Source organism: Myotis lucifugus, unplaced genomic scaffold, assembly GCF_000147115.1.
Source record: "Myotis lucifugus unplaced genomic scaffold, Myoluc2.0 scaffold_211, whole genome shotgun sequence".
NCBI lineage: Eukaryota > Metazoa > Chordata > Mammalia > Chiroptera > Vespertilionidae > Myotis > Myotis lucifugus.
Genome location: NW_005871259.1, coordinates 1,242,556 through 1,268,151, shown reverse-complemented (window position 1 = coordinate 1,268,151; position 25,596 = coordinate 1,242,556). Strand labels below are relative to the sequence as shown.

Genomic DNA, 25,596 nt, shown 5'->3' with positions numbered 1-25,596 from the left:
GACAAGGAAGGGCTGGAGGATTTACCCGGGACTGGAGGACGCACTGCGGGTGGAGCCTCCGGGCCCTGAGGAGGGGACTCTGAATAATGGACGTGCAGGGGACAGGGCATCTAGTTGACTCTGCAGCAAGAGAGATGGAGGGTAGACGGTAGAAAGGACTTTTGGATGGGGCCTCGCGCAGCCGTCACGAATACACTTGTCAGATTTAAAGAAGGGAGCTGGAGGTTCAGGCTGGCTTAGGGGTCTCGGTTTTATGCGGAGGAGCTTATCTTGGGGTGGGGGGGCTGGGCTTCTGGAAGGCAGAGGGCAGCAGGTAGAGATCTCTGAGGAAGGACAGACAAAAGCAGAGGTGGTAGCAAGGAGGGGGTGTCCCTGGGGGATGTTCGCCCCGGAGTTGCAGGCTCTGCCTGTGCTCCTCCCCCACCGCGGCTCCAGCAGTGCTGTAGGTAAAGGGAGAGGGATTAGGTTCTGACAGTGAAATCGGGCTCCCAGCCAAAGGGAGGGAACATGGCTGAAACCAGACTCCCACCGCCCCCCTCCCCCTCACTGCCCCCTACCTCTTCCACCCAAATCACTATGTCCATCTCCACTCCTCTCCAGCCCTCCTGAGCCCCCAGCCAGAACAGTCCCGTCCCCTGCTCCATAGCCAGCCTGCTGCAAAGAGAAGGGCCCCGGCGGGCCCACGCCCCCACCAGCCTGGTTACTGAGGATGTTAAAACCTCGCCCAGAAGATGATCCCCAGGACGAGGGCGCCTAGACCTACAATAGCATGCAGGGGGGACATGGTCTGGCCGAGGACACTGGGGAGGCTGGACGGGAGCTCCCTGGGGTGGGGGCAGGGAGGCCTGGGCCCACTCCCCTCCCTTTACTTCCTCATTCCCCCCACTGACTAGCCGGCCAGAATTTCCAAAAAGACAGAAGACAAAGGGAAGTCAGGCTGGGAAGGGAATTTTTTCCAGATGTGTTTGTGGTTTGGCAGCTCTGGGCCTGAGCTCCAGCCCCTGCACCCCAACCTTGGCTGAGGGAGGTGGTCCGGGGGTCTGGAGGAGGGTGCTGAGCAAGCGAGGCTGGAGGTCTCAGCCTCCAGCAGCCCCGTTAACCCGTTGTAAAGTGCAGGGGTGAGGGCGGGTGGGTGCGGAGCTTAAGGAAGATGCTGGGGAAGGGAGTCAAGGAAAGGGAATGGGATGAGACGGCTGGGGTGGGGTGGTAAGGGGGAAGGGGGCTAACGGAAGGAGAATGGGAGAGTGGGGGAGCCTACGAGAGGGGCCGGGGAACCTAGCAATGGGGGGGAGCTTAGTCAGCATCAGTCGCTCAGTCCCAAACAACTGGCTCTAATTTCCTGCCGGGATCAATAAGGAATTTCTCAATGTCGCTGGTCTTTTAATTACGACCAGATCTGGTGGGGGCAACCCGCTCCCCCTTTCTAGGAGCCTGTGCCATACCCCTCTGGGGGCTCTCCCAGGAATTTGAAGACTCAAGTTGGGGAGGGTGCAAAGTTGGTGAGAAAAGCTGGGGGAGCAGCGGCAGGATGGGCGGGGTGAGGAGGAAACAGGAGAGAGAGAGAATTAGGGAAGGAACATTCTAGGACTGTTGCACTGCAGTGTGGCGAAGAGGAAAGTGGCTGGTTTTGCAACAGAAGGAATGGAGATGAGCAGGCATCTGCATGGCTGGGGAAGTGTGAGGGACAGTGGCTATATTGTGTGCTCGATTAAGGGGTCTGGGCCTTGGGAAAAGGAGACACCCCACCCCTCTCTATCACTCCCTTGAGGCTGGGTGGGGGGAGGAATGGGAAGAGTGGGAGAGTCATGTACCCTTCACCCTCACCCCCAACTGGGGCCAAAGAGAAGCTCTGGCCAAATTCAGCACTTGTGGAAGGGCCTCACCCTGAGCCGTGTTATTGCATCTGTTGGGTCAGAGAGTTTGTTGGCTGGGAGTCATGTGGAAATGAAACCCAGGTGGGGGTGGGCCTTGAGTCTCGGGGACGCCTTGTAGGGGCAGCAAAGAAGGCAGGACTTGAACAGAGGATGGAAGGTCTGAGAGTGGAAAAAAGGAGTTGGTGTTAGGGTTGCCGAAGGAAGAACTCATGCAGCCAGAGTGGTAAGAAATTAGAAATTTATTAGGTCATCTGGATACCAGATGGGCTGAGCCCCCAAATGGCGCCAGCACCCAGGGACAGGGAGTCAGAGGTTTTAAAGGACACTAGGCGGGCTTTTTCTGGGCGGAGAATTCTCTGGGCGGTCCGGATCCTAGGAAGGTCCAGAGGGGAAGGATAATGGTCTTAGCAAGTGGAATGTGGTCTCAGTGAAAGGGAATGTCCATTGTGAAGTGGCCTAAAGGTCAGTTCCCAGGGGAGGGGTGTTGATTCGATTATTCAATCAGACTAACAGTTGGGAATGGCTGGGCCAGAACAGTTGTGTCTCCTGGTCTCCCTAACCCTCAGCATTTCACTTAGCACAGTGTGGACTTGAGCATCCTGCCTCCTGGTCTGGTCTGATCCTCCATACCCATGGGAATGTTCCATTCCTGTCTCCCTGGATTCAGGGACCCAGCCCTTTTCAAATCTGATAAGGCTCTGATTCTCCCAAATAAAATTGCCATTGAGCAGGATGGATGGAGCCAAAAAGAACTTCCAGCAAGCTGCCGCGCAAGCTGGGAGATGGAGCCAGAGATCCAGAAAATAGGCGACCCATTTCCCAGAAACCTTTGGGTGCTGGGGAGAGACCCTGAGCACTAGGGAAGGTATGAGCAGCTGGACTCAAAGAACACCGGGCTGACCTTTAGGGCCAGCTCCAGGCCTTGGCAAAGGGAGGAGGTGTGGCCCGGTAGGGTCAGAACCACAGGGGGGAGAAGCTGCAATAGGAGGTGTTACAGTTAGACCAGGAATGGGCTGCGCAGCATCTAGGCGAGGCAGCCAGGCGGCTCCTCTGTTGTTTTTGGCTCTGCTACCTGGTTCCCAGCTCCAGCTGCCAATGCTCTCCTCAGGGCTGGGCCAGCACGCTGAGCAGGTCAGGTGAACCAACGGAAGAGCAAGGGAGACAAAAGGAGGAGGGGATGAACTGACTGAGGAGGTGTCTGGACTGAATCTCTGTCCCTTGAAAGAGGTCTCTTGAGGGGGTGGTGGGGGGGCGCGGGCAGTACACAGGTAGTCACTGAAGAGCCTGGGGACCTCCAACAGGTGCTGGCAGCTGCCGCACTGACCTTATTCTCTGACCCTGGGGTCTTTGCTTCTCTTTTCCTCTGCCCACATTGGTGCTTCTTGCCAGTCAGGCATGGGGGGGGGGGTCATCTTTTTCCCCACTCAGGCCCCTGCTGTTTCCTTTCCTACTACAGTGGGGCCTTGACTTACGAGTTTAATTCGTTCCATGACGGAGCTCGTAACTCAAATTACTCGTATGTCAAATCAACAGTGAACGAGTGAGACATGTGATGCTGGGCTGCTGTGGCGTTCACTGTGACGTTCACTGCACCAACTAGCGGTGGGGTATCTGAAGCTGGCTTGTAACCCGAATTTTAGCTCGCAACTCAAAGCAAAAAATCGGCCGAGAGACGGCTCGTATCTCGAAAAACTCGTTAGTCGGGACACTCGTAAGTCAAGGCCCCACTGTACAGTGAACGGCACCAGTTTGACCCCCCCTTTCTCCTGGCCTCCCTGCTTCTCAGAGAATCTCCAGGGAGAGATGGGGATCTAGTGTGGCTGGGACTGCTGGGGGAAGTCCACATCTAGAGCGGATCAGACCTGGGCCTGACCCTGGCCAGCTGTGGCTCCTTCTCTCCTCGAGGGCAGCACTGCTGGATGGAGAAGTCAATCAGCAACATGACCTGCAGTTAAACTCTTGTCTTTTGTGATCCAGTGACTGGGCCAGACTCCTCTGCTGATCCCACCTCCTGCCCTGCACTGGCCCTTTAACCCCTGGCAGTCCAGGGCACCAGGGAGAAGGCTGTAGCTGTGACAAGTTTGGCGGCTGGACACCTGCGGTCTAGCCTCGAAGCCTGCCACTGTTGCCCAAGGTGCTGGGCCTAGGGAGCCCAAGCCTTCGCCCAGTGCCACCTCTCCCACTTTCTGAGATTGGGGAATGGAAGGAGAGTGGGGAGTCCAGGAACCCCTCTCCTCATTGAGATGAACTGGAGGGAGTTTCTCGATGAATCAGCAGGGCTGCAGACTGGGTGTGTGCTATGTGCCTCCTTTAGCCTGAACTGCAGAAGGTGGGCACCGGGCCAGATAACCAGACTCCAGGATTGAAGAGGAAAGAGGCAGGAGGGAAGGAGGAAAGGCAAGTCCCAGAGAAGACACTGAGGGGGTCCCAGGTCTGGGCTTGGAGGTTCTGGATAGGGATAAAAAGAGGGTAATGGACTGACGCACTGCTGGTGCGGGGAGGGTTCCAGGTAAGAGGGGCTGAGAGGTCAGCTCAGCCTTAGGAAGGTCAGGCAGCTGGGGGAGAACTCCTCTGCAAGGCACTTGAGTGCTTTTATTTCCCTCCTCTCTCCAGCCCCCAAATGTAGCTATTGTTTCCAGACACAATAGTTGCTCCCAGCCCGGCTCCTAGGGGCCTATGGAAACCAGCTGTGCTAGCAGCTCCAGGAGGCGGCGGGAGCCCTAGGAGTGAAGTAATAAGGACCAGCTTCCCCAACCCCAGGGCCCTTCTTGCTGCTGACCAGGCCCTGGCCCTTGGGGCCAGAGGGCCAGACTCCTTAGAGACAGAATCAGAGGTGCAGGGGGATTTAAGAAGAGCAAGGGAGGTGCCAGGAGCCCAGTTTCCTGGTCCCTGCCCCCACCCTTCCATCATGAGCGGGCAGGGAATTAAGAAGGGGCATGAGTTCAGAGTCTGGCCCCTTAGGCAGGCTAGGGCTTGTCCTTCCAGTGACCCTCCCCCCGCAGCCCCTCCTTATAATAGACTGGAGATGGGTGGCGGGGAGGCCCCAGCCTGACCTAGCCCTAATGGCTTTCCCTGGGCAGCCTGAACAAAATGGGAAAAAGATGTGTGAGGTGGGAAGCTCCGATTTCCTTTCCCCTGCGGGCGCCAGCTCTGGAAAATGTTAGCTGTCAAAGAGAGACTGAACAGTCTCCGCCTCCCACTGCCCGGTACCCCCTACCCCATCCCAGCCACCAGGGCCTCTCAGCCGGCCTGGATTCCCAAGGGCACTGGGCTAGCAGCTGTGAACATCAGTTAGCCAGGCTGAGCAGGCGCACTGCCCTGAGAAGCTCCCAGCCTCCCCGGCCTGTCTCCTCTACCAACCTGGGGAACACATCCAAGTGGGAGCTTTGGCACTTGGGAATCCGTAGGGACATGTCCCTGGGGATCAAAGGAGAGAGCAGCTCCTGGATTTCACAGTTGCCAACCTCCTGGCCACGGTTTCACACCTCCTAAGTCCCAAAGCTCTGGGACTGTCAGCCACAGGTTTCCAGATGATCTGGGTTTTTGGTTAGTCAGTCTTCCCACTGAGCTCACAACCGAGAGAGGGCATCATCCTCTCTGGGATGGGCCCTTCTCACGGCCTGTGGGCATATGGTCTCTGTGGGCCAGTCTCCTCCGATACGCTCCCTGACCCCTTGGTGCCAGCTTCCAGGAGACTCAGGGAGTTGATTCCAAAGCTGGGAGGAGTCAGTCCCTGCCTTGGAGTGGAGAGTGGGCAGAGGTGGGTTGTGTGTGGGGGGTGGCTCTAGCCTCTGAGGAAGCCTCCAGAATACTCTACCCTTTCCCCAGCCCGGGCCCCTTTGCTCCCACCCCAGCTCCACCTCCTCTCCTTCAGGAAAGCTTCCCAGATCTCACCACTCTGTCAGCACAGCCTCAGGTCTCAAGCGGCCAGGCTGGATTATCTGCCTCTGCCTCCCTGTGGGTCCTGGGTGTGGGCCCCAGCTCCCAGAACAAGGGACTCTCCTTCTTCCTCCTTGGGTTATGGTTTGGATCCCTCTCATGGAATCTTTCCAAAGAGGCCACCAAACAGGATTCCACGGGGTGGTAGGAAATGAAGGGCCTGGCCTTTGGGGAAGTTGCCTCTGGCTGAGGGATGCCAGACAAGTCGGGTTCCTGGCGCTGCTGTGCACTGAGACTGAGGGGTCAGGTCACAGGCGCAGGGCCCAACCCTCAATCCCCAGGCCTGGGAGAGGAGAGGCGTGACTGAGCCCACACTGTGCAAGAGCTTTCCTTGTGTTTCCTTAGAATCTGCCTGATTCTAAAGCTTTCTCCTAAACATTTCAGAATGGAATCTGGTTGAGCCTGGCAGAGAATTAAGGTATGCTTGCTTTTCCATACCAAATTCTTTTTTTTTAAAATATATTTTATTGATTTTTTTACAGAGAGGAAGGGAGAGAGATAGAGAGTTAGAAACATCGATGGGAGAGAAACATCGATCAGCTGCCTCCTGCACATCTCCCACTGGGGATGTGCCCGCAACCAAGGTACATGCCCTTGACTGGAATCGAACCCGGGACCCTTCAGTCCACAGGCCGACGCTCTATCCACTGAGCCAAACCGGTTTCGGCTATGCCAAATTCTTAAAAACACCTTCTCTCTCCCCCCACCCTGCTTCTCAATATCCTATGTGTTATATATATTCTTTCAAAGAAAGCATAGTTGATGATGTCCCTAAATAAGGCCAGAAGCCGTACATATTAAAGAAAGAAACAAGACAAGTCAGTCAGCACAGTTAAGTGATGGGAGGGCAGAGAAGACACCAGAACAAAGGTCTATGTAGGAATTCACAAAGGCCAGGGACTGGTGCACAGGAGGGCTGGGGAGTGAGACCTGGCTTACCAGGACCCCTCCCCTCTGCAGTGCCACTACATGTCACTTATCTATTCAGTCACCGCCTTGATAACTAAAGATCATGCAACCCAGCAAATCTCCACCCCCAAGCACATGTGGGTCCCCACTTGTGAGGCACACATGCACTCCCTGAGCACTCTTTGCGAAGCCAGTGTGTACAGGAACTTGGTTGGGAGTTGAAAGACCAAAGATATCGACTCAGATTTAAACATTTGCTCAGGATCAACCAGACCCAAGGTCATCTGCATATGTAAAGCTAATCTGCCCCCAATTAGGCCACTTACTACCTCTGCTGAGTTCCAGTCTGGTATCAGCTGCTGGCTGATATCTCCCTTTGGCTATCTTTAGGCAGCTTAAAGTCATCCCAATCAATACCCAATTCATCTTCTTCAAAAACCTGCTCTTCTGCCTGCCATGTTCTCTACTGTGGTCAATGGCACCATGCTTGCCTGTTCACTGTAATTCACAAATATCAAGTCTACCTTTAGTCCTCTTGCCCTGATCTCTGAGTCCTGTTGATTCTACCTCCTCAGTGATGCTCATATGCATCTTCCCACTTCATTGATTCAGGCTTCCATCACTGCTCATCCAAATTACTCAAACAAGGACTCATCTCCTGGCCCTTCTTCAATCCAATTTCCATTTGGCTGCTGCCAGCGTCATCTTCCTAATACTCAAATTTGATCATATCACTCCCCTGCTTCAAATCTCTCAGTGAATGTGGACAGGACCTGCCACTGTGCACTGGAATTAGTACACTGGTTTCTCCTCATGTTGCTGTACGCAACTTGGGGGCAAAGACAAGGCTACTTCCCTTAATGCCTAGCAAAATGCCTGGCACATAGCAGGTGCTTCATAAAAATTTGAGTGGAAGGATTCCAAGTCTCACCAGATGCCACCTGGATGTGTTAATAGCAGAGTAGGGCGTGGCTAATAGCAGAGGCTTCAGACTGGCAAACCTGACAGGTCTGAGTGCCAGCACCACCAACCTTCAGCTATTTGGCCTGGGGAAGATTTCTTACCTTTTGTCATCCTTGGTTTACTCAGCTGTTAGATTAGAATACCACCCCCTCCCTTACAGAGAATGGGAAAATGAACCTAAAGGGGTTAACACTGTGCCTGGCACAGAGAAGCACTCAATAAAGAGTTGCCAATCATCAGTTAAACATAAAGGGTTAGAAAAGAATCCAGGCCCTAGCTGGTTTGGCTCAGTGGACAGAGCATTGGCCTGTGGACTGAAGAGTCCTGGGTTCAATTCCGGTCAAGGGCACATGCCAGGGTTGCTGGCTTGATCCTCAGTGGGGGGCATGCAGGAGGCAGAAGATCAATGATTCTCTCTCATCATTGATGTTTCTCTCTCCCTCTCCTCTTCCCTTCCTCTCTGAAATATATATATATAGAGAGTCTATCTCCAGGATTTTGAAGCTAGAATCATTAGGCTCCAAGAGGCAAAGTGACAATGTCACAAATTTAGCAAGGGGTAAAATCAAACTTAAAACCCAATGTCAAACAGGTAACTTGCTGTTACTCTATACAGCTGTGGATGAAAAAGGGACCATATACTAAATCAGGGGAGACCTGCAAGGTGGGCCTTATAAACTTAGAGACCAAAAGTAACCACACAGGATAGTCTGAACATAAAAATTCCTAACCAAAAACTAGTCATGGCGGTAGTCACATCCTAGGACTATAGCTTCCTTGACAAAGGTCAATCTTTTTATTATTTTTTAAAATTTCTAGAGTGAGATTGAGAGAAACATCAATGTGAGAGTGAAATATCAATTGGCTGCCTCTTGCATGCCTTTACTGGGGATGGAGCCAGCAAAAGCTCGACATGTGCCCTGACCTGGAATTGAACTATGGTACATGGGTCAACACCCAACCAACCGAGCCACACCAGTCAAGGCAACAAGGTCAGTCTTAAATGAGCCTGTCTATTGTCTTTTTGCATCTAAGATAACATACCCTTGGAATGTCAATCCCCTTTTCCAGATCTCAGGGATACCCACCTCACCGAAGCATCCCACAGAATCCCTCATTGTTATCTTGTTCCCCTACGTACCATCTCCATGTGCTGTAAATGTCAACTATCTTATACCCACCAATGTAAAAGTCTGTTTTACTTTTTATACAATCTCAGAGATCCCCTCCCCTTTGCTTTCTCCTGTCTCCCTAATCTACCAATCAATTTCATGTACCCCCACCCCTTATGTCTCCTCCTTTGATTCTAATGTATAAAATAAGCTGTAAAACTGCCATTCTTAGGAGCATTTTCTCAATTTATTGAGATTTTGCTTCCTGGAATTTGTCGTCCATTTGGCTCAAATAACTCATATCTCTACAGGTTTGTACGTTTTTATGAAGACACAGCTGTTTGGTGGACTTACTCTATAGTACAGGTAAGTGAAGGTGCTTTGTGAATAAGACACAGACTGTAGATTTAGGGTATTCATAGATGTGCCTGGCATATTGCATACATGGATATTCATCTCTAAACTTGGACTTGGGCTAACATGCCTTGGGGCAAGTTCATAATTACAGCACTGTTGATCTTTCCTATTGTCGGCTGTAATCATCTGTTAAACTAGGAATTAAATGATTCCTCCTTGGAGCCTTCACTAGATCCCTGGTTCTTTAAAGTGGAGAAAGGGACAGTGCTATCATCTGAATTTTTTTAAAACATTGATTTTAGAGAGAGAGGGAGAAACTTGGACCTGCCATTCCCCCTACCCATGCATTCATTGGTTGGTTCCTGTTTGTGCCCTGACCCGGAACCTGCAACCTTGGTGTATCAGGACAGTGCTCTCATTGAGCTACCCGGCCAGGCCCCCTTCCTCTTTTGAGAACCACTTGGTTACGTGGAGTTTTAGACTATTATGTTCGGCATATACAGTTCTCAATCTTTGCCCTTTCCCAGGCTCACCTGCAGTGGGGGACCTCTTAGCATTAGAAACATCATTATGCCATGAAGAGAGTATCAGAAGAGCTTGTGTTTTATCATGCATGTGGTCCCCTCTGCCAAACAGGACTTGTTGACAGAGACTCAGGCAGCAATCTGCAATGGGGCTCTTCTATTATCAGTGGAAGCCTGGGATCCTGGGGACAGAGGGGTGGAGAAGGAAGGACCGAATGACAGGACATCCCCGGGCACTCTGCAGGGGAAGCTGGGCTCTGACCAGAAAGTGAGAGAAAAGCGAGGAAATGGTTACAAGGTTCTTTAGTCCCCCAGGTTCTTCCTGGCGAGCAAAGTAAGACTGAGTTCTTTCCAATGTTAGACTGAGACCAGGGACCCTTCAGAACATGGGGTGAGGGGATGAAGCATGACAGCCAGGTGCTACTTTACCAAGATACACACAAAGCCAGGTTTGTTTCAGCCAACAGGTACTCTAAAAGCTGAACTCAAACGAGAATTTTCTAGTTTACTGATCACAATATAATGTATATGTAAGCACAGTGTAATGTGCTTTGATGTGTATACCCAGTTTGGGGTGTGGCTTTCCTAGTGTATAGGACACTTGGCACCTCTTTATAAGGTGTCATGGACATTTCATGTTGGGCTCAGCAGGAACCAACTTGCTCAGAACTCAACAGCTGCCTGTGCAAGCAGATCCTGCAGCACAGGGCGTGACAAGACCATGTTGAGTCTGGTGCGGCTGCAGAAAATTCCTTGCTACAAGCAGCCATGACCGTGACTCTGGCCCCTGGAGCCAAACCAGCCACTCAGGAGGGCACAAGTCCTGCTGTATATATGGAGTCTGCATTTCCTCAAGACAGTGATCCCAGACACAAGGTTAGACCTGTGACTCACATTCCCAAAATGAGGGTGTGCAACCACCAAGGAAGAGCTAGCAGGAGCAACCAGGCTGGCAGCACCAAGCACCCTTCCTCTCTTGCTCCATCACTCCCATGTGCCCATTCTCCAAGTCACTTTCCTGGTCACATGCACTCCATATACAGGCATCCTAATGTCTTGGGGTGTGATTTGAGGTGTGGTCCTTGGTATGTGGTAAGGATGAGGACAAGGCGCCAGAGCACACGGGCTACACAAAAGGCTTGGTCAGTGCTTCCCCATGATTTCCAGCAAACAAGGGCCTAGTTAGTGTCATCCAGAGACTCTGGAACCCCCTTACAGAATTATAGCCCTACAGGACCCGTGACAAAAGTTTAATGTAAAGTTAATAAGAAAATACCACACACCCTGGCTGGGTTGCTCAGTGGGTTGGAACGTTGTCCCCTACACCAAAAGATGGCGGGTTCGATTCCCAGTCAGGGCACAGTTCCAGGTTGTGGGTTCAATCTTTGGTCAGGGTGCATATGAAAGGCAACTGATTGATGTTTCTCTCTCACTTTGATGTTTTTCTCTCTCTCCCCTCCTCTCTAAAAAAACAAAACACAAAACACCACATAATTGTTTTTCCATTATTAAAATTTATCAAGAAAAAAATTTATCAAGGGAACAATTTGAGTTTTGAGAGGCTTGGTTTAGCAAAGTAAAAGCCTAAAAACTGCTGGGAGGACAGGGGTAAGGGGAGAAATGGGAGACATCTGTAATACAATCAACAATAAAAAATATATTTAAAAATAAAATTTTTACCCTTGACAGGGGGAAAAAAGACTAAAACCATTTAAACATTTTAAATCTTTTAACCTACCAAGTGGGATCTCAGTTAAATAAATCCTCTCATGCTTTAGGAAAGAGACAGCTTTCCTAAATCATAAAAGTTGACTTCCAAGTCACACTCTTACCTCGACTGCCCTGTAATCCCATGGACCACACCTCACCAGGGATGGCTTCTCTGGAAGTCAGGGCGGGATAAATAGGCGATATCCTGACACAAACTAGATGTAGACTCTGATATGTGATCACACAATTTATCATCCAACCAGGATACTTCTGAGAGTGAAAAGGGGTGCTGTTCACCACTTGAGAACAGAAGGCATACAATGGCCACCCTTGGATAAGGCAGTTTGGGAGACTACATTTCCCAATATGCCCTGCCCTTGAAAGTAAAAAAGCTTGACTAGAACAAAGCACTCTGGGGCCTGTGGTTAGCACCATTTAAGAGGTAAACAGTATAGGGCTGGGTGCTGGCACGGAAACTTCCTCCTTCCATGGGATACTTAACCAGACACAGAACACAACACCTGAGGTGAGATTTCAGTGGATATTAAGTCTGGGGTAGAGCGTCTCACCCTCCCCAATAACTCTAGCTTCCAAAGGTGCGGAGCAGGTAGAGCCATCCATTGGTTCGCTGCCCTGTGTCCCCACTGCTGCTAATCTTTAGGGGAATTCTGGGCCAGGTACTGTTCCCACTCAACTTCAACCAACTTGTACAGCTCCATGGTGGCCTGAGCGTCTTCCACAGAGGAATGTCCACTTTTTCCAGCCTGAACGAGGGAGGAAGAGAAAAGCATTGGGCTATAAGAAAGTGTTGTTTTATCTGCATAACCCATAGACCAGACAATGGGGTGGTGAAGGCTTGGGGGGCGGGGGGGAGGTTGGAGAGGGCAATGGGGGGAAAAGGGCCATATGTAATACTTTCAACAATAAAGGTTTTTTAAAAAGTGTTGTTTTCCCCCCTTCCCTACCGGTTCCCCCTAACCCCTTATATAAGCAGTTGTTTCTGCAGTTAGTAGGCTGCAAAGGTAGAACTATGGTAGGGCCCTACTCCTTATTTAATTTCAAGGGTTCAACTCCTAGGAAGTCTGCTCTTATCCGCCTCAATCCTTTCTGTGGCAACATGTGAATGCCATATTCTTCTATTCTGTAGAGACAAGACATCTAGATCATAGCCAGGCCTTCTAAGTCTTCCATTTTCCCCAGTTCCTTAACTCTTTATGGCATGTCTACACCCTCTACCAGGCAGGTCACCCCCTTCTTGAATGCCAAATATGTGAAATACATGAGAGGTCCTTCCATCCACTCTGAGGTCAAAAGACCATCACCACCTGGTTTTCTAGTTTCTTAGGGTTTTACACCCACTTAAGACTTTTTTTTCCTTTCCCAAGTACAATTTGGAACACTGGTAGCGAACAGGAATTATCCTTATGTACACATAGAGATCAATGGGCCTCTTAGCCCAAAGCTCTTCCTTTAAGACAGTGATTCCCAAAGTGGGTGCTACTGCCCCCTGGTGGGCGCTGCAGCGATCCAGGGGGGCGGTGATGGCCACAGGTGCATTTGTTTTAACTTTTTTTGTATTACCTTTCTATTCTGAGTTAATAAATAGTTTCATAATTTCAAACTTCAATGTTTCTAATTTACACCTTTCTTTACTATATTTTACGAAAAAGGTAGAAACATTAATACATATATCTTTCTGTTTAATTGCTATTAAAATTTAAAAAAAATTAATTTCCAGGGGGCGCTGAGTAATATTTTTTCTGGAAAGGGGGCGGTAGGCCAAATAAGTTTGGGAACCACTGCTTTAAGAGCAGCCTGCCTGGATTTATCTACAAAGGAATTCTGGGCCCAGAGCCTGGAGAGGCCGTAAGAAAGGACCCCCCAGTGTCCAACCAAGGGGCTGGCGGCATTTGGGGAGAGGTTACCTGGATGTCCCGGTTCAGCAGCTTCTTTGTGAGGTGCTTCAGAGACATGGTAACGTTCTCTGGGCAGTCAGCCTTCCGGTTGAGAAGAGGGATATGGGACGTGTCACGGGTAAGAGACTTGGGGTGAAAGTACTGAAGGGCTTTGAAGTCATTGTGGATGGCATGTCCCACCACTATCTTCCCTGTGAGTATTTTCAAGATCTGAAATCGGCATGGAAGAGGTAGTAAGGAGTAGGACTCAGGTGGAGCCCTGCATCCTAAAAGTCCATCGTGGTCCTAGGTCCTTTCAGATTCTTTCCATCAAGTGCCCACCTCCTTCTCTTTGAAATGCCCTCTCCCCCAAGTTTTCTTTCACTTAAAATCTATCTTCTCCCCACAAGGTGAAAGTAGGTATTTGTGTGTGTGCACGTGTGCATTATTTTTATTTTTCAATTACAGCTTATTTTCAATACTATTTTGTATTAGTTTCAGGAGTACAGCATAGTGGTTAGACAATCATATACTAGTACTTTACAAGGTGTTCTTCCCAAGATTCCAGCATCCACCTGGCATCATATATAGTTATCACAATGTCATTAACGACACTCTGTATGCTGTACTTTATATCCTCATGACTATTTTATAATTACCAATTTGTATTTCTTAATCCTTTCACTTCTTTCACCCAGTCCCCGAACCCCCTTCCCTGAAAGTAGATATTTTTCAGTGTAACCCTTTTAGAACTTACATTGTCTGTGATTCCTTACCTTCTCATCAATTTCCACTCCAATGATAGATTAACTTGCTACAGTCTTAAATCACACTCACATTCAGGATGTTTATGTAACTATATAGTTTGTTTCTGGCTTGCTACTTGAAGTTCTTTAAACATTATCATTATGTTGACCTTAGGTAGAAGGCTGGGACAAACGGAGTCAAAGATGGGCTCCAGGGAGGTGACAGAAGCCCCAAATTACAGGCCAATACATATATATACTAGTATACAGTTTGTTTTTTTGCAGGGAGAGTCTATGGCTTTCATCATATTCTCAAAAGGTCTACAAACCATAAAAGATTAAGAATCACTCATGGCCCTGGTCAGTGTGGCTCAGTTGGTTCAGCGTCATTCCGAGCATGGAAAGGTCGCTGGTTCAATTCCAGGTCAGGGCACTTGCCCAGGTTGTGGGTTTGGTCCCCAGTTGGGGTGCGTATGAGAGCAACAGATCGATGTTTCTTTCTCTCTCTCCCTCCCTCCCTCCCTCTCTAAAATTAATAAAAACATGTATTTTTAAAAAAAGAATCACTTGTAGACTAAGGCTGTAGAGAGAAGTGGGTGACCCATGCCTGTGCTGTTTTGTTTTGAATGTTTTTTGTGTTTTTTTTTTAAATATATTTTATTGATTTTTTACAGAGAGGAAGGGAGAGAGAGAGTTAGAAACATCGATGAGAGAGAAACATCCATCAGCTGCCTCCTGCACATCTCCTACTGGGGATGTGCCCGCAACCCAGGCACATGCCCCTGACCGGAATCGAACCTGGGACCTTTCAGTCCGCAAGCTGACGCTCTATCCACTCAGCCAAACCGGTTTTGGCTGTTTTGAATGTTTTTATTAATTTTTTTTTTTGAGAGAGAGACAGAAACATCGATGAAAAACATCAATCGGCTACCTACTGCATGCCCCCAACTGAGGATCGGGCTGCAATCTGGGCATGTGCCCTGTTCTGAAATTGAACTAGGGACCTCTTGGTTCATGGGTCGATGCTCAACCACTGAGCCAGAGCAGTGCTGTTTTAACAGAAAGTCAGTTTCACTGCTGTATAGCTCCTCCTGTCATAACCAAAGGGTATTTACCAGCTGTTCAGGAAACTTATGCACACTAGACTTGCAACCAAGTAGCTTCCCATGATTCCAGGATCCTAAAGTATGACATACTACCTACCAGTGAGGACAACCAAAAACTATGCCATGGGCTCTGAAGGCCACTCCAAAATGGAGTTCCAAATAGGTTGTGAGCAAGAGCAATAGTCCTAGAAAAATCAGTGCGTGGCCTCCCAACAGGACCTCTTGGGAGGGGCCAGACTCATTGGGATAGACCTTAGTCCAGTGATGGGGAACCTATGACACGCGTGTCAGAGGTGACAGGCGAACTCATTTTTTTGGTTGATTTTTCTTTGTTAAATGGCATTTAAATATATAAAATAAATATCAAAAATATAAGTCTTTGTTTTACTATGGTTGCAAATATTAAAAAATTTCTATATGTGACACGGCACCAGAGTTAAGTTAGGGTTTTTCAAAATGCTGACACGCCGAGCTCAAAAGGTTCGCCATCACTGCCTTAGTCTCATGCACAGCTTGGGCACTGGGAAGTGATTTATGATGAAAACCAGATGTAGTGTAATCAACTAAGTATTTAGTTGCTCTTGATTTCACCTCCAGTTTATTGTCCACCAACACCTTTACTTCACATTAACTTCAACACAAAGCCCTTGTTAAAGCTGAGTGGATTTGCTGTCAGAGACCCACCCCCATCTTCTGCCTCTCCTAAGCCTAATGAAGACAATGTTCTTTAACTCCATTCTGAAGGCTAGGCGCTCTCCCCTCCTGGGAGCACACCCACATCTTCCCTCTCCTCCTCTTCTTCCTCCCAGGCATATTTCCTTTACCCTTCTCTCTCCTAAGCTACAAGGGTCACCCCCCCCCCTTTTTTTTTGCCTCTGAACTTGTTTTCTGAGCCCATTTCTTCTAACACTCACTTCTTTACCTCTATGAATTCCTAATTAAACTTTCCCTTATAGTTTGAAAAAAAAATCCACTGTTTTGTCATATGAGCAATTATTGGAACAGAGACTAGGACTAGAGAAAGCAAAGAATGTGACGCTGAAATTACAAAGAGGTGGACCAAGGGCGCCCTCTGCAGGCCTCCCTGGTTCATCTTCCTTTCCTGTTCATTTGTTGCGCTCCCAGTACCCAGTACCCAGTACCACAATGAGCAGTTTTGCTCAATGAGTGAAATTAGAAATCGGACACATCAACCCTGTGTCTTTTATCCCCTTCATTGCAGGCTACCTGTTCCAGTTATACAAATAATCCCCAGCTCTTTCTGTAAATATTCTGCCTTCTCCTACCACCAACACTGTCCGCACTTACCTGGACCTCTCCCCACCCACCTGGCTGCTATCCTTGTGCCCCATGACGCTCACCTGGCCCCGAGCAATCTTGAAGGGGGTAGCATTCACCATGTGCTGCTTGCGGATACCACTCCATCTGGTGCGGTAGTCCACAATGTGACAGGGAGGAAGGATGTACTCATCGTAGAGCACATCCCCGTTGTAGTTGACGATGCTACATCGAGCCAAGGAACTCACATGCCCCTTGGGTCCTGTGCCCACCATCTCACAGTCAATTGCCACCATCTTCCTTGGCGTCTTCTGGGATGCTCCAGAGCATTTATTCTCTGAACGAGCCAGGGTGGAGTTATGCGGTGTACTCTTCTGAATAGGGTTTTTTTGGGGGTTCTTCTTCTGAGGGCGAGTTGGGGGGCTCTTAATCTCTGGAAGGGAACTCTGGAACTCCTCCAGCAAATCCACTTTCGCCACAACAGAACCAGTCTTCTGTGAAGGGGCAGGGGTCAGCCAGGGCACCGAGGCTTTCTTGTCCAGGGACCGCTCTGACCCACTGCTCGAGTCTGCAGTCTTCTTCTTTTTTGGAGGGGGAGAAATTTTCCAAGCGCCATCCACCTGAGGAGTTACCCCTTTCTTTGCAGGTTCTGAGTGCAACTTGGGCACATTGTTAGGGGGCTGTTTCTTCTTATTCAGAAAGCCTCTCCTCTCTAAGAACCGCCGCTTCCTGACAAACTTTTGGTGCTTGGCATTCCCTTCTAATGCCTTTTTGGGGGGAGGTTCGCCAAAATCCAGATTGAGGAGTAGGGTAGACATGAGGATGGTGGATGGTAGGAGAGCAGCTGGGAAGAGTGGCTCACCAATGAAAGGAGAGAGGACTCATCCTCTGCTGAGTCCCACAGGCCAGCATCCGAAGGTTTGTAGTACACCCTGGGGAAGAAAGTGAACTGATAACAGATCTCAGATGGGAGAACAATACGACTCCATAGAACTTAAGGTAGGAAATAAAGCAGAGCAACCTCCCAGGTAGAGGGGGAGCAAATCTGTAATGTGAAGTGACAGGACACTATCCGAGACAAGCCCGCGATTCACCAGTCCCATGGCCTCAGGAAGGTCACCTCCCCATCTCTAGATCTGTCCCACTGGTAAAATGAGGGGGTTGGCGGGCCAACCAGCCTGATTCTCTTTCCGAGTCTGGAAAGCCGGGACAGGTGGGCTCTACATCCGCCCAGGGAGAGAACGTCTAAGTACGCTCGAAACCAGGGATGAGGACGGCGTAGATGACTCTTACCTGGCATCTATCTAGATCTGCCAGGCATCCCCAGCGCGGGTCCCACGAATAGGTGTAACTCCAGGTACCCCTTTCCCCCGTTTCCGGGTGGAGGCCATCTCCACAGGCTTCTCACCCACGTCCTTCTCCCAAGAAAGGACCTTTTACAACACACAGCAGCGGGGGTGGGCGTCGGGGGAGGCCGAGGCCGGGGGCAGTTACCTCGGCGAGCACACTTGGGCGGTCCAGAAGCCTGTTCCTCGCCATCACCACCTACCTCTCAGATGTGCCCGCTGAGAACGGAAACGCTTGAAACCGGATACGGAAATGGGCGCGCGCCGACGGGGCCCCGGGCCGGCAGGCGCGCGGCGGGGAACGTGCCGGAGGCCGTAGGATCCTTGCCCCTGGGAGCGAGGTCCGGACTTCCGAGTGCTAGAGCAGCGGCAGCGCGGCGAGGCGGGGCGCGCTCCCGGCCCCTCTAGCCCCGTGGAGGTACAACTCGAAGGTGTGGGGAGGCCGAGACGAGCGGGAACTGCCGCGCGCTAGGGCCCCGAGCCCCACTTCCGGGATGGGCGGGAAGTGCGCGGGGTGGGCGGGGCGTGCGGGGGTGGGCGGGGCCTGAACGCCGCGGCCCGCCTCTGTGGCGTCACAGTCCGGCAGCCCACGCCGCTTGTTTTCCGTGCTGACAGCTTCGCGCTGTGGACGTCGCGACCTGTGATGTCAGGAGGACGCCTCGGGTCTTGAACCTCCATCTGGAACCTGGAAGAGGCAGCGTCTCGGGCCAATGCTGAGCGCTTTCTTCTCGCCCCGCCTGCAGAGCTGAACCCAGCCGGGGCTCCGGATCCGCGTGGTGCCGACCCTGCTTCCGTCCTCACCGCGTTCTCGCTCCAGGCGCCACCGACCGGGCCCCGATGCCAGGCGTTTCCGCCCGGGGCCTCTCTCTCGAGGAGAGGAGGCAGCTAGCTGTGAATCTCACCCGGGTGCTGTCGCTCTACCGTTCCATCCTGGACGCCTACATCATCGTGAGGCCACGGGGTTGGGGACGGGGTGCTCCTGGTTGTGTGCTTGGCTGGGTGCCCGCGACAGGGAGAGCAACTGGAGCAGCGGTTCTCAACCTGTGGGTCGCGACCCCTTTGGGGGTCGAATGACCCTTTCACAGGGGTCGCCTAAGACCATCGGAAAACACATATATAATTACATATTGTTTTTGTGATTAATCACTATGCTTTAATTATGTTCAATTTGTAATCATGAAAATACATCCTGCATATCAGATATTTACATGACGATTCATAACAGTAGCAAAATTGCAGTTATGAAGTAGCAACGAAAATAATTTTATGGTTGGGGGGGTCACCACAACATGAGGAACTGTATTGAAGGGTCGCGGCATTAGGAAGGTTGAGAACCACTGATCTGGAGAATTAGGGTCTCATCTCTTTTCTTTCATGATTTTCAGTCTGTCGTTACAAGAAGGGGTTAAAACGGGGGAGCTTCTTTTTTGTTTTTTTGCAGATGACAAACATTCATATTTCTAATATCTAGGTTATTTTTCCAAATCCAAACTGATAAAACACATGCTTGCAGCTACGTTGAACTGTCCTAGGAGCATGTGAGGTATTCCCAGAACACACAAGTTCATTCATCCACGCTTTGAATAAATTCCTGGTTTTGTAATGTAATGGACAATTTAAACTTTAGAATTAGGCAGGCTCCAACTAGAATCCTACCTCCCCTGCTGTGTTAACTTACATAGGTATGAAATGAAAATTCCTCCTAGCCCCGGTTGCTCAGATATAACATGGAATCCTGTTTGAAGGGTCCTTGTGAAGAATGAATGAGATGATGTGTTAGTGGCACCAGCATCCACTGAATTGTTCAGCCCCTAAACCCAGAAGTCATTCTTGATTCAGCTCTTTCCTTCACTGATCTACAGTCCAATCCTTCAACACTTCCTGTTGGCTCTACCTCTAGAAAAGATACCGAGTTCACCCATTTGTCTCCATTTCATTGCTACCATCCTGGACCAACCTACCATCACCTCTCCTGGACTGCTTCCTAATTAATCTCTGTGTTTACTTCAGTCCCTCCATAATCAACTCTTCACAAGCAGCCAGATTAATCTCTTTAAAATAAAAATCTGATCATGGCAGTCCCTTGCTTCCTAGGTGTTTTGCTGAAATCCTAACTCTTTACCAATACCTGTGCTACCCAGGAAGCCCTATGGGATTGTCCCCTGCTGTCTCTTGAATCCTGTCACATTTCATTCTCTCCCACATTCACTGTACTGTACCTCCAGTGGCCTGATTTTTGCTCCACAAATATGGCAGACATCTGGGTCTTTGCTCTTACAGATCTGCCAGGAATGTTTGTCCTCAGCAGAAAGGCTATAGAGTAGAATGGTTAAAAGCAAGAATTCTAAAGTCAGGTTGATTTCAAATCTCAGCTCTGATACTAGCTTTTTGATTTGGGCAAGTTACTTACTTATGTATTAGTTTTCTTATCTGTAAAATGAGGGATAAAAATGGTACCTACCTCATAGGGTTGTTTTGGGGGTTAAATGTGTGTGTGTGTGTGTGTGTGTGTGTGTATGTGTGTGTGTGTGTATATATATATATATATATATATATATATATTGTTTAGAACAGTGCCTGGCATATTATAAGTATTTAATAAGTGTTTGCTATTACATAATTTTTTTTTACATGCCTGTTTCCTGTTCATCATTCAAGTCTCAGCTCAAGTGTCAACTCAGGTCTTTTCCTCATTAGTCTTACCTAAAGTGGTACTGTCTCAACGTCTCCTACTGTTTTGTTAGTGTTTTCTTATCCATGTGTCATTTGATGTTCTGAAAAACATCTCTTTTTAATGTGAACTGTGCAAGAGTAAGAATTTTGTCTGTCTGGTTCATTGTTGTATCCTCAGAGCCTAGAATAGAATGTGGTGCATACACAAAACTCCAGAATTTGTGTTCAACAAATGAATGAATAAAAATACATTCTGGCCTATCAAGTGTCTGACATATATACAGGTCCGTTACTAAATGGTAACATACTAACACTGCATGTTAGTCACTGTGGTGGTGTGGATGGGATTGTAGAGAAGGCACCATCCTTCTCTAGGTTCTTCATTCAGTTGAATGGAGAAAACACAAATAAGTGGGAAATTGGTAGCTAAACGGAGCGGTGTGTTCAGAACGCAGTCTGGGCTCTGAGGAAGGAGTGGGAGGCTGGGCCGGGCTTTAGAGAAGAGGTAGCTCGGATGCGTAGTAGGTACCTGCTGGTTGCAGCCAGTGGCCCTGTGTTGAGAGTGGGGTGGGAAAGCTTGGGAAAGGTAGGAGCCTGCTGATTGCTTCTCCCCTTCTGCAGGAATTTTTTACAGACAACCTGTGGGGCACACTCCCTTGCTCATGGCAGGAAGCATTGGATGGACTGAACCCACCACAGCTGGCCACACAGCTGCTGGGGATGCCTGGGGAAGGGGAGGTGGTCAGGTACGGGCAAGGGGGGCCCTGTGCTGGGGGACTTGGCACTGAACCCTGTAGCCGGTCATTGCTCAGAGGGTCTCACAAGGGATTCCTGGGTTGTAAACGGGTGCACCCAGGACACAATGGAACGATTCACTGGGGTTCTGGGCCGGGCTATCTCAGGTACAGGTCAGTGTGGCCACTCACCCTGCTGGCCCTGAAGTCCACAGCCTATGCCTTGGCCTTTACCCGGACACCTAAGTTTCAGGCCCCCTCAGAGTTTCGGGAGAACCCCAGCCAGAGCTCCCGACTTAAAGCTCCGTTCCGAAAACATGTCAGGCCCAAGAAGCAGCATGAGATCCGGCGGCTGGGAGAGGTGAGGAGATGCCTGGGGTATAGGTGGTGTCTGGGAGCCTGGGGACTGAAGCCAGTGGGTTACAAAGATGTGGGCACCTTATGTCATCTGCCGGTCCCTTCCTTGGCAGGTGTAGGAAAACCCCAGCTTGATGCTGGTTTGGGGGATTTGTGTTTTTTTGTTTTTTATCCTGTGTTGGTTGGTAGCCTTGTCGGAGTCACTGTCTTATTCCTGTGTTCACACCTCCATAATCTGTTCATGGCTTCACAGAGGGGCTCTTCTTGTTCTGGGGGGAGGTTGAATCACTGACCTTAGAGGAGGGAGGAGAGTAGCCTGAGCCCAGGGTCAGCACCGCTAGTTCTGGTTTCCCTATCTCGTATCTTCCGTGGCACCCTCTACCCCTCTTCCTCTGCCATCTTCATCTTCTCCACCCTCATTATGGCTAATGGTCCCGGGAATCAAGAACCAATGGCCAAGAGACCTTCATTCCCTTCTCTTTCAGTTGGTGAAAAAGCTGAGTGACCTCACAGGCTGCACCCAGGTTGTGGATGTAGGCTCAGGCCAGGTGAGCCAGACACTCCTAACATTCTTATTTTTGTTGTTGTTTGTGTGTGTGTGTGGAGGAGGGGGCAGGGGGGGGGGTTGAGTGTGGAGATAGAACAGCTGGAAGGCAACAGGTTGTCAGGCCTAGGCCCAGGGAGGCAGGTACCAAGGGGTGATAGAAGTAAACGGTAGAATTTAAGCCCTCTGGGCGCCTGGGACCCAGGTGTCTTGGCCACTGAAAGAGGTGACAGTAGATAAGAGCTGAACAGGGCTGTCTCTACCCTCCCTCTCATGACTCCAGGGCCATCTCTCCCGCTTCATGTCTCTGGGGCTAGGGCTGAAGGTGAAGAGCATCGAAGGGGATCAGAGGCTGGTGGAGAGAGCCCAGCACCTGGACCAGGAGCTCCTGCAGACTCTGGGAAAAGAGGAGAAGAGGAGCCCGCAGGTAGGCCTGCCCTTACTGCAGCAGCGGGGTCTGCCTGGCTGGATTCCCGCTTTCACGTTTCTCAGCTTGAGATGATGTGGTCCTGATCCCCGCTCCCCCTCCCCCAGGTCTCCCCTTCGCCAAAGCCTCTTCACATCTTAGAGGCACTCTGGTTCCAAAGTGCTTTCCACACGGGTCCGTCCATCTCACCACCACCTGTGAAGTGGCCAGTCGGGTATTAGACTCATTACACATGAGGAAATTGGGACTCAGACATGAAAAATTTGCAGTTATAATGACACATCCGTAATTTATCCCTTCTGGTTCCAGGTCTAGCTCTCTCCCATGCCCCAGCTTTTTCTCCATCTTCTTCCTTAGGAGGGAACACAGAGGACAGACCCCTCCTGCAGCCTGAGGTGGCATGGGGACGGCACACAGACTTCCCAGCTGCCTTGTCCTTTCCTCCCTCCACAGGTGGTGCAAACGCACTCTCACCGCTCCCCGCACCATGTGGCCCAGTGGGTAGACCCTAGGACCCTGTGTGAGGAGGTTCTGCTTCCGCTGGAGACCTCCCCTCAGGGTGAGGCCCGCTTGCTGCTGACAGGCCTCCATGCCTGCGGGGACCTGAGCGTCGCCTTGCTGAGGCACTTCTCCTCCTGCCCTGAGGTGGTGGCCCTGGCCTCAGTGGGCTGCTGCTACATGAAGCTGAGTGACCCTGGCGGCTACCCACTGAGTCAGTGGGTGGCTGCGCTGCCTGGCCATGAACTGTCCTACAGGCTGCGGGAGGGGGCCTGCCACGCCCTGGAGGAATACGCCGAGAGGCTACAGAGAGCAGGCCCTGGCCTCCGGACCCACTGCTACCGGGCAGCACTGGAGACGGTCATCCGGCACGTCCAGCCCAAGCTCCGTCGGCCAGGCGTGCAGGGGATACCCAGGGTCCACGAGCTCAAGATTGAAGAGTGAGGCTGGAGGAGGTTGGGGGGCGGGGGTGTTGGGAGCCCACCGGAGGTCCGATTCCCCTCCCACCCTCGCTCGTTAGCAAGTCTTACAGTGAAGCGAAATGCAGGCAGGGGAGTGATTGAGTTCTCTGACTGGGGCAGCTTCTCAAAATTTCTTTAAAAGGGAGTTGTCATTCTTTTATCAGTAGACTGTCAAGACTCTTAAATGTTAAGAATATGGCTAAGTAATTGGACAGGTCTGGCTGAAAATACATTTTTGGATCAATTTGTTATTGGATAGACAAGTCATAGCCAGAGAAACATTTAAAAGTGCCAATTAGGCCCTGCCTGGAGGGTGTGGCTCGGTTGGTTGGAGGGTCGTCCTGTGCACCGGAATATGCCGAAGGGCGACAGAAAGCAGGCCCTGGTGCTATTCCCGGTCAGGGCACATGGCAGGTCGTGGGTTTGATCCCCGCCTAGTCGGGGTGAGTACGGGAGGCAACCAATCAATGTATCTCTCACATCGATGTTTCCCCCGTCCTCCCTCTCTAAAATCAATTAACAACAAAAAAAATACAAATTAGGGTAGCAAATCAAGCAAAGTTGGAATCAAATGAGGAGTGGACAGTTTGAGTGGGAGGTGGAGGTTCTAAAACCAACTGAGTGCTGTGTGTGGCTGACCCACAGATATGTGCAGCGGGGGCTGCAGCGGGTGGGGCTGGATCCCCAGCTGCCACTGAATCTGGCTGCTCTGCAGGCCCACCAGGCCCAGGAGAACCGCGTGGTAGCTTTCTTCAGCCTGGCCCTGTTGCTGGCCCCACTGGTGGAGACACTGATTCTACTGGACCGGCTGCTGTTCCTTCAGGAGCAGGGTGAGGGCGGCCTACAGCAGGGACCTAGGGCTAGAGGGGCTGGACCTTGGGGTTCCTCCTTCGAGTCCCACATTACATCACTGTAGTGGTTCTTAGACCACCTGCTTCAGAGTCACCGTGGGATGGAAGTGGGGTGGGGGACTTGTAAAGAGAGATTCCTACTGACTCGGCCTCCGGCGTGCATTCCTGAAGTGTACTTTAAGCGAGTGTCCCAGGCAGTACTGAGGACTGCCTTCTCCCAAGTCAGCACCTCAGGCACCGGTGTTCCTGGTAGAGACCCGGGTCTCCTTAGTATCCCGGGGCCTCCATGGGGGAAAGGGGCTATGCCTGCCCGCAGCCTGGGCAAGAAGTGGGGCTGAGTGGGCTTCATTTCTACTCTTCTCAGCAGTCCTGCCTTTCTTCCAGGCTTCCATTCTGAGCTCCTGCCCATCTTCAGCCCTGAACTCTCTCCCAGAAACCTGGTTTTGGTGGCTACCAAGAGGCCCCTGGGTCAGGCCTTCTCTGTTCTGGAGACTGAAGACGCTGATGCACTCTGAGGAAAGGTGCATCTTGGACCCCATCTGAAACCACCCAGGTGCCACAGTGGGCGGCAGAGTCTGCACTCCTCACCCAGAGAAGCAGCATCCTGCATCCTCCCCAGAATCATGGTGTCCCACAGACCTTCAGCTTCGTACTCTCTCTCCCTCCATGTGTTATGTAATATTATGTAAAAACTTATTTTTAATTTATTAAAAATTTAAAATCTTGCTCTGGCTAGTGTTGCTTAGTGCTTAGAGTGTTGGTCCGTGCACCAAAGGGTCATGGGCTCAATTCCTGGTCAAGTGCATGTACCTGGGTTGCAGGTTCAATCCCCAGCCTCCGGGTGCTTGCGAGAAACAATCAATTGATGTGTGTCTCTCACACCAATGTTTCTCTCTCCCCCTCCCTCCTACTCTCTAAAATAATCAATGGAAAAAATATCTTCGGGTGAAGATTGCCAAAAAAAATTAGAGTATTTATTTCCCTTCCACTTCTAAGTATAGAAAAGGACAGATGTGCACCCTCTCTACTTAGATCCTGCAGAGATGCAACAATCAGATCTTACACCCCCAAACTCCACTGCCCTCCAGAACAGGTGGCATCTTCTGTTACTCAGAGGTCTCCATTGGAGGGAGCCTCTCTCCCTTTGGTCTCTGTCCCAGAATCTGTCAGCCCTGCCCCTTGGGAAGGCCACCTTAAGGTTAGCGAACTTCCATTCTGGATCCACAACACTGGGACAGATGCTCCCCTCCTCCAGTCCCTGAAACAGGTACCGTGGGGTTAGGGTTAGGGGT

General features: G+C 50.5%; 2 protein-coding genes across 25 annotated transcripts; one reads left to right on the top strand and one right to left on the bottom strand.

Annotated features, from left to right (window-relative positions):
- Positions 1 to 236: 236 nt before the first annotated feature.
- ISG20L2 (interferon stimulated exonuclease gene 20 like 2) lies at positions 237 to 18,099 on the bottom strand. Of its 12 annotated transcripts, none has more exons than XR_002831434.1 (6): positions 17,908 to 18,045; positions 16,497 to 17,345; positions 13,314 to 13,514; positions 12,084 to 12,152; positions 9,688 to 9,935; positions 1,925 to 2,033 (listed from the first exon to the last, which is right to left on the bottom strand). XR_002831434.1 is itself a non-coding variant. In XM_014463519.2 (5 exons), the coding sequence occupies exons 2-5, from the start codon at positions 17,229 to 17,231 to the stop codon at positions 252 to 254; spliced, it is 1,194 nt and encodes a 397-aa protein (XP_014319005.2). In that variant the 5' UTR covers positions 17,232 to 17,345; positions 17,963 to 18,099; the 3' UTR covers positions 237 to 251. The 12 variants fall into 12 exon arrangements, 8 of the variants coding, with proteins under 8 accessions (XP_014319005.2, XP_023617350.1, XP_006097845.2 ...); XR_002831433.1 differs by lacking the exon at positions 1,925 to 2,033 and adding an exon at positions 2,112 to 2,997; XR_002831436.1 differs by lacking the exon at positions 1,925 to 2,033 and adding an exon at positions 2,113 to 2,997 and having other exon boundaries at positions 9,688 to 9,860.
- RRNAD1 (ribosomal RNA adenine dimethylase domain containing 1) lies at positions 18,042 to 25,029 on the top strand. Of its 13 annotated transcripts, none has more exons than XR_002831432.1 (9): positions 18,042 to 18,177; positions 18,375 to 18,707; positions 21,054 to 21,178; positions 21,335 to 21,527; positions 22,009 to 22,071; positions 22,351 to 22,494; positions 22,852 to 23,432; positions 24,169 to 24,283; positions 24,689 to 25,029. XR_002831432.1 is itself a non-coding variant. In XM_006097784.3 (9 exons), the coding sequence occupies exons 2-9, from the start codon at positions 18,597 to 18,599 to the stop codon at positions 24,817 to 24,819; spliced, it is 1,437 nt and encodes a 478-aa protein (XP_006097846.1). In that variant the 5' UTR covers positions 18,042 to 18,177; positions 18,375 to 18,596; the 3' UTR covers positions 24,820 to 25,029. The 13 variants fall into 13 exon arrangements, 12 of the variants coding, with proteins under 12 accessions (XP_006097846.1, XP_023617349.1, XP_023617338.1 ...); XM_006097784.3 differs by having other exon boundaries at positions 22,948 to 23,432; positions 24,099 to 24,283; XM_023761581.1 differs by lacking the exon at positions 24,169 to 24,283 and having other exon boundaries at positions 22,852 to 23,053; positions 23,250 to 23,432.
- The last annotated feature ends 567 nt before the right edge of the window (positions 25,030 to 25,596 follow it).